The sequence below is a fragment of the Marmota monax genome, unplaced genomic scaffold (genome assembly GCF_021218885.2).
Source record: "Marmota monax isolate L192 unplaced genomic scaffold, Marmota_monax_Labrador192_F-V1.1 WCK01_AAM20220418_F8-fsc00011, whole genome shotgun sequence".
Taxonomy (NCBI): domain Eukaryota; kingdom Metazoa; phylum Chordata; class Mammalia; order Rodentia; family Sciuridae; genus Marmota; species Marmota monax.
In genome coordinates this window covers 25,976,983-25,984,666 of record NW_026693082.1, presented here as the reverse complement: position 1 = coordinate 25,984,666, position 7,684 = coordinate 25,976,983, and the positions used below count along the sequence as shown (strand labels likewise).

The 7,684-nt window shown below is 53.0% G+C and overlaps 1 protein-coding gene across 2 annotated transcripts; it reads left to right on the top strand.

Annotated features, from left to right (window-relative positions):
- The first annotated feature begins 1,784 nt into the window (after nt 1–1,784).
- Nucleotides 1,785–6,417, top strand: Pcdh8 (protocadherin 8). 2 transcript variants are annotated; one of them, XM_058582612.1, is made up of 3 exons: nt 1,785–4,317; nt 4,778–4,985; nt 5,452–6,417. In XM_058582612.1, the coding sequence occupies exons 1-3, from the start codon at nt 1,978–1,980 to the stop codon at nt 5,823–5,825; spliced, it is 2,922 nt and encodes a 973-aa protein (XP_058438595.1). In that variant the 5' UTR covers nt 1,785–1,977; the 3' UTR covers nt 5,826–6,417. The 2 variants fall into 2 exon arrangements, with proteins under 2 accessions (XP_058438595.1, XP_046310154.1); XM_046454198.2 differs by having other exon boundaries at nt 1,785–4,608.
- The last annotated feature ends 1,267 nt before the right edge of the window (nt 6,418–7,684 follow it).

The window sequence follows — 7,684 nt, the reverse complement described above, 5'->3', positions numbered from 1 at the left end:
GAAGCTCCAAGCCACCCACCATACACCCATCCCAATCTCCTGCAAGCTTTTATTTACTGAAGCCTGGGATTGCATTTTTCCACTCTTGGCAGTTCCCAACTCCTCTCTTATTCTCCTCCACCCCACTGCCCACCTGGCTCCCTGCATGATCTTTCTGGGGAAATTCCTGCTCCTCCTCTGAAAAAAAGTCCAAACCCATTCCTTTGAATTCGAATGTAAGGAAAACATGGATAAGATGTTGGCAACAGGCCCAAAATCAGGAAGAGGTTGACTGATTGCAACCTGCTTATCAAACCCATGGCCTTAAAAACAAAAACAAAAAAAAAAATTCTTCAAATGTGTGACTTCTATTTTTAACTCATCTTTCTTATAAATTTGCATAGTGTGCTCAATAAAAGCTTCAGTAAGAATAGATAAGAATCTGTCTTCTTCCAGGATGGTGTCCCATCACCCTCGCCCTCAGGGGTGGGAGAATACCTGTGAATACCTGTGCGAGCAGGAAGACCTGCTCCGCCTGGAGTTTGGCAATGCCGAAGTTCCATACTTTCCTAGGCAGATGGTTAAGTTCCCCCAGGTTCGTGCCAGGTTTCAACGTCATGCTGTGATTTTGTTCTTCTGGAGCGGGACGAGTGTTGCTTCCCAGAGTGGCCCTATTAGAACAGAAAGAAAATCCTCTAAATAGGCGGAACAAGGCATCAGGAGGGAAAGTTCTCTAAATGCTCTCTAATACGAACCCGGTATTGTGTGGAATTCAGCGCCCATCACCGTTTAGCCCGAGAGTTATGGCAGTGATTGTGGATGAATAGAGGAACATAATGGATACATGTGGCGTTTGCTCGTTATATTCAAGTTAGCCCAACTCCGCTGTGGAAACTGTTCAACTTTCTCTCCCCTTAGCTTGTCACAGTGAAATAATACAGACATTGGGGCCTCCAATGGGATCGCCTGCCACGCCATTCTATTTCCACTGCTAACGAGGGCTTCATAAGCCTTTGATACAGTCTGATCTTTGAAACCTTTCCAAATCTCCTCAAGCTTATGCTAAATCCTATTTGGAACTTTTTTTTCCTTGCCTGCTAGAGCCCAAGGCTTAAGAAAGCCATTTGGACAGTGACATGCATACTAACATATAGTAGTGCTCTTTATTGAAAGGAAAGTGGCAGCTCTGATCACCAGGGCTCACACGAGCAAAACACAATTCTGTATACAAATTTGAATAAAATCAATTCTCCTTTATCCTTCAGGCTTCTTCATCGACAAGCTATTCCAGGCGCTGTGGGGAGCTGGGAAAGGTGATCAGAGCCTCACTTGGCAGAGCAAGTTTGGAAGCCTCGGAGGTGCCAAACGAAACAGGCGGCTGGGCGGAGGTGGGGGTGGGGGTCTGAAGGGATGGGAGAATCCCGAGCCACTGGGGAGAAACCCGAGCTACTTGGCACTTAGTTTTAGCAATCGGCACTGGAGAAAGGGTGCGGGGCGCACACCAAACAAAACCACCCGCTCCGTTTACCCTCGGAACCTTGCGCCAACTCCTCTACAAGCAGAGTGCTGACCAAAAAAAAAGGCGGGGGGAAGGAGTTTTAAAAACAAAGGAACCATCCCCCTCCTTTTCCTTTCTTGTTTTCTCCTCTAAGCCTTTCCACATTAAAAGAATTGTCAGAGGATGGCGGAGGAGCGGCGCTAGGGTAAGGCGGCCATTGGCTGCCCGGCTCGGGTGATTTGCATATCGGCGGTTACAAAGGCGGAGGCGGCTCGCGGCGGCGCAGCTCTTGCCAAGAGAAGGGAGGGAGAGGCGCTGAGTGAGGGCGGGTCCGCTCGTCCTCAGAGCCAGCCTGAGCCGGAGCTGCAACCCACGGAGTTCTCCCGCACAGGGCTCGCAAAAGAGCGTGCTCCCGGGAGCCGGGACTCTCGGCAGAATCTGCCGCAAACCAGAGAAGACGATCTTCCGTAGCATTTTGAAATAGCGCTTGAGCTAGCGGCATGAGTTCTGTGAGGCGCTGGGGCAGCCCTTGCCTTTTCCCCCTGCAGCTCTTTAGCCTCTGCTGGGTGCTTTCAGTGGCCCAGAGCAAGACAGTCCGATACAGCACCTTCGAGGAAGATGCCCCCGGCACGGTCATCGGGACCCTAGCTGAGGACCTGCATATGAAAGTATCTGGAGACACAAGCTTCCGCCTGATGAAGCAATTCAACAGCTCTCTGCTTCGGGTGCGCGAGGGTGACGGGCAGCTGACCGTCGGGGACGCAGGCCTGGACCGCGAGCGACTGTGTGGCCAGGCCCCGCAGTGTGTGCTGGCGTTCGACGTGGTCAGCTTCTCACAGGAGCAATTCCGGCTGGTGCACGTGGAGGTAGAGGTGAGGGACGTCAACGACCATGCGCCGCGCTTCCCCAGGGCCCAGATTCCAGTGGAGGTGTCCGAGGGTGCGGCGGTGGGCACGCGCATCCCCCTGGAGGTGCCGGTGGACGAGGACGTGGGTGCCAATGGGCTGCAGAGTGTGCGATTAGCTGAGCCACACAGCCCGTTCCGAGTGGAGCTGCAGACGCGTGCGGACGGCGCCCAGTGCGCGGATCTGGTGCTGTTGCAGGAGCTGGACCGCGAAAGCCAGGCCGCTTACAGCCTGGAGCTAGTGGCCCAGGACGGCGGGCGCCCTCCGCGCTCTGCCACCGCAGCTCTCAGCGTGCGTGTGCTGGACGCCAACGACCACAGCCCAGCCTTCCCTCAGGGCGCAGTGGCCGAGGTGGAATTGGCAGAGGATGCTCCGGTGGGCTCGTTGTTGCTGGACCTGGACGCGGCGGACCCCGACGAGGGCCCCAACGGCGACGTGGTGTTCTCCTTCGGCGCTCGCACCCCACCCGAAGCGCGCCGCCTCTTCCGGCTCGACCCGCGCTCGGGTCGCCTCACCTTGGCGGGACCCGTAGACTACGAACGCCAGGACACCTATGAGCTGGACGTGCGGGCGCAGGACCGAGGCCCTGGTCCCCGGGCCGCCACTTGCAAGGTCATCGTGCGCATCCGCGACGTCAATGACAACGCTCCCGACATCGCTATTACCCCGCTCGCGGCCCCGGGAGCGCCAGCAGCCTCGCCCTTCGCCGCCGCCGCTGCCGCCGCCGCACTCGAGGGGACGGACGCGACCTCTTCGGCTGGTCCAGGGACTCAGGAGGCCGGCGCCACCTCTTTGGTGCCTGAGGGGGCGGCGCGCGAGAGCCTGGTGGCGCTGGTCAGCACCTCGGACAGGGACTCGGGCGCCAATGGGCAGGTGCGCTGCGCCCTCTATGGGCACGAGCACTTCCGACTGCAGCCGGCCTACGCAGGCAGCTACCTGGTAGTGACCGCAGCTTCTCTAGACCGTGAGCGCATCGCCGAGTACAATCTGACGCTAGTGGCCGAGGACCGTGGCGCGCCCCCGCTGCGCACTGTGAGGCCCTATACTGTGCGTGTGGGCGACGAGAACGACAACGCGCCACTCTTCACGCGGCCAGTCTATGAGGTGTCGGTGCGCGAGAACAACCCTCCTGGAGCCTACCTGGCCACCGTGGCTGCTCGGGATCCGGACTTGGGCCGCAACGGCCAGGTCACCTACAGGCTGCTAGAGGCTGAAGTGGGCCGCTCCGGAGACGCAGTGTCTACCTACGTCTCAGTGGACCCCGCTACAGGAGCAATCTACGCGCTGCGCAGCTTCGACTACGAGACTCTGCGCCAGCTCGACGTGCGTATCCAAGCTAGCGACGGCGGCTCTCCTCAGCTTTCCAGCAGTGCTCTCGTGCAAGTGCGGGTGCTGGACCAGAACGACCATGCGCCGGTACTGGTGCACCCAGCGCCAGCAAACGGCACTCTAGAAGTAGCAGTCCCCGGGCGCACATCTAGGGACACGGCTGTGGCGCGCGTGCAGGCCCGGGATGCTGATGAGGGCGCCAACGGGGAGCTGTCATTCGACCTACAGCAGCAGGAGCCACGCGAAGTCTTCGCCATCGGCCGCCGCACGGGGGAGATCGTGCTCACCGGAGACCTCTCGCAGGAGCCTCCCGGCCGCGTGTTTAGGGCGCTGCTGGTCATATCCGACGGCGGCCGCCCACCTCTCTCCACCACAGCAACTGTCAACTTCGTGGTAACAGCCGGCGGCGGACGCGGGCCGGCTGTGCCTGCCAGTGTAGGGAGCCCGGAGCACTCCCGCCCGCCTGGCTCTCGGCTAGAGGCGTCGGGGCCGGCCCTGCAATGGGACACGCCGCTGATTGTCATCATCGTGTTGGCCGGGAGCTGCACGCTACTGCTGGCCGCTATCATCGCCATCGCTACCACTTGCAACCGCCGCAAGAAGGAGGTGCGCAAAGGGGGGCCCCTCCGGGAAGAGCGGCCCGGGGCGGCGGGCGGCGGAGCCTCGGCTCCCGGCTCCCCGGAGGAGACAGCCCGGGGAGCTGGGCCCAGGCCCAACATGTTCGACGTGCTCACCTTCCCTGGCAGCGGCAAAGCGCCCTTTGGCAGCCCCGCGGCCGACGCGCCCCCGCCCGCGGTCGCCGCGGCCGAAGTGCCGGGCTCGGAGGGCGGCAGCGCCACTGGGGAAAGCTCCTGTCACTTCGAGGGGCAGCAGCGGCTCCGCGGCGCGCACGCCGAGGTGAGGCCTTCCTTTGGCTGGGCGCCCCTCTCCGTGCTCCGCGGACAGGCTGGGGGAAGGGAGTCGAGGGGTAGGGGTGGGCTCTGGCAGTGGGACTCTTAAACTATCCCACATGCTTCTTTGTTTCTTGTCCAACCCTCACACCCTTTTCCCCCATTCCTCGCTGCAGCCTTACGGTGCCTCCCCGGGCTTCGGAAAGGAGCCGGCGCCCCCTGTGGCGGTCTGGAAGGGACATTCTTTCAACACAATCTCCGGCAGAGAAGCGGAGAAGTTCAGCGGCAAAGACAGCGGCAAAGGGGACAGTGATTTCAACGACAGCGATTCCGACATCAGCGGGGACGCTCTAAAAAAGGATCTCATCAACCACATGCAGAGTGGTGAGGACTCTTCTTCCACCACCATCATACACACCACCACCACCCCATTCCTCCTTCCCTTCCATTTCTTGCCTCCTCTCAATCTCGGTTCCTGGACCCACCCCCTCTTTCCCACTTTTTATTCCCCCGTTCCGAATCCAGGCCTCATAGTGAATTTCAACATGCCAAGTAAAGGCACCCCCCCCCATCCTGTTAGGAATAAGCAGAGATGCTGCCAATCTTCTAGGAAAGGAATTCAGCTTATCAATTTCTTTTTTCTTCCAGCGAAAGAAGCTGGGCTGAGCTTTGTGTAAAGACGTCTTTACAGGAAGCAATGTGCCTTTCAGTTCTTAAATCACACCGTTCATCTTTATCCACACTTTTCTTTTCAATCACCCTGAACCTGGCTGGCATTCTTCTGAACATGGAGGCTTGGGTGTGTGTAACCTCGGGAATAATCATTATGCTCTTTCCCTTTTTATGACAGGACTGTGGGCATGCACTGCTGAGTGCAAGATCCTGGGCCACTCCGACCGTTGCTGGAGCCCATCCTGTGGAGGGCCCAACTCGCATCCCCCACCACACCCACCAGCCCAGATGTCAACCTTCTGTAAGAGCACGTCCCTGCCTCGGGATCCTCTGCGCAGGGACAATTACTACCAGGCCCAGCTGCCCAAGACAGTGGGACTGCAGAGTGTCTATGAGAAAGTGCTGCACAGAGACTATGACAGGACAGTCACTCTCCTCTCTCCTCCTCGTCCAGGGAGGCTCCCAGATCTTCAAGAGATTGGGGTACCCCTCTACCAGTCCCCTCCTGGAAGATACCTGTCTCCAAAGAAGGGAGCCAATGAAAATGTGTAATCCCATGCTGCATGTCTTCACACACATATACAGGTCACTCCGAGAAGCCCCTAAGTTATTGACCGGTTTCAGTGTTGTATATATAAATATGCAAGATGTGCCTTAAAATGAAGTTGTTGGAAGCTATTTCCAATCACATTGGTACTGTTTGGTATTTGCAAACAAAAATGTAGTTAATGTAATTTTTATGAAATGTGTGCAGTATTTAATTTTTCTTATCATGCTATTGACTTTAGTTTCACTTGCAGCTTGCCATTTTCTTAGTGTTTTTAACCTGTACATTGTGTAATGTAATGTTTGTATATAATGAAATTTTGTTATATTTTTATATAATAAAAGCTAAAGTGGAAGTTATTGCCAAAGGAACTGTCTGTAAGACAAAAAAACAAAACATGTTGGAATTACTCAATGGAAATTTATCTTTCACCAGAAATGACCTAGTGTTTGAGAAGGTTTGCCTTGCCAAGTATAACTTGTATATCTTGAGTCTGTGGTAGATTTCAAGTTCAATGTTATTTAATTACATTTGGTTTTCTGTAAACCGTGTCACTTATAAGCACAGTAATAAAGGATTTGTCATGTGTTTGAAGAATCTGCTCATTGCTTTTCATGAAATTGTCTATAGTCAGATATTCACTAATAATTTTGGTGCCAGGATTAAATCCTCTTTCAAGTGCTAATTATTTGGGCATTATAATTGTTTATGGCAATATTATCCTGTGGGATTTCAAGTATTACAAAATCTCAGACAAGAATTTAAAATATTTATTGATTGTATAAAATATATACATCTCCATATACATTGATCACTATAAAATCCTTTCCCTCACCTATTCACTCAACACATATTTCTAAAGCATCATCAAAAAGTGGAGGAAAGGCCTAGTGTAGAGGTACATGCCTGTAGTTCCAGGTACTTGGGAGGCTGAGGCAGGAAGATTACAAGTTTGAGACCCACATGGGTGACTCTGTCTCGAGGATTAAAAGGAAGGGCTGGGGATTTAGTTCAGAGCACTTACCTAAGGTGTACAAGACTGTGGGTTCCATCCCCAACACACACACACAAAAAAAAAAAAAAAAAAAAAACTGTAGGAAAGCTAAGTATGGGTTGTTCATTCACTAACATATGTAGAGATTTTACTTGTAGCCAGTAACTCCTTTATGAACCTGGATTTGAAGTGAAGAAGACTATCTCTAGGAGATATCAGGTAAAATGTCAGTATCAAAAAGACAATGAAAAGGATTGGGGGCATAGCACAATGAGAGAGCACATTTCTAGCATACACAAGGCCTAGAGTCAATCCCCAGCACTGGGAAAAAAAAATAAAAAAGAAGTTTGTGGGTGAAATGAGGAGATGCAAGCTTGAAGATATTCTAGGGAAAAGAAAATATGGCGGGGCTGGGGCTATGGCTCAGCGGTAGCACACTTGCCTGGCATGTGTGAGGCACTGGGTTCAATTCTCAACACCATATATAAAATAAATAAAATAAAGGTCTATCAACAACTAAAAAAAGAAAAAAGAAAAGAAAAGATGGGGCTTTGTCGAACAAGACTGATAAAACAATAATTGTCAATAGTAATATGGATACATGTTGGCGTGGCGTAACTACCCTTACAGTCTATTTGTGTTTGTGTTTGAAAATGTGCATAATGGAAGATTTTCAAAAGATAGTCAAGACACCTATGCCTGTTTTCTATGCATTTCATTTGCAATCAAAATGATGATGATGATGATGATAATGAAAGCTAACATTTACTGAACAAGCTTTTATACATGCAAACAGAGCTCTCTGCAAAGCACTCTCTGTGAATTATCTCATTTAATCCTCAAACTTCCTTCATGCGAGGAGAACCATCA

Excerpts from the sequence above, each read along its gene's own strand:
- Pcdh8 (XM_046454198.2), top strand. The coding sequence starts at position 1,978 with ATGAGTTCTGTGAGGCGCTGGGGCAGCCCTTGCCTTTTCCCCCTGCAG. Across the intron at positions 4,609-4,777 it reads TCCGCGGCGCGCACGCCGAG|CCTTACGGTGCCTCCCCGGG; the intron begins GTGAGGCCTTCC and ends TCCTCGCTGCAG. Across the intron at positions 4,986-5,451 it reads CATCAACCACATGCAGAGTG|GACTGTGGGCATGCACTGCT; the intron begins GTGAGGACTCTT and ends TTTTTATGACAG.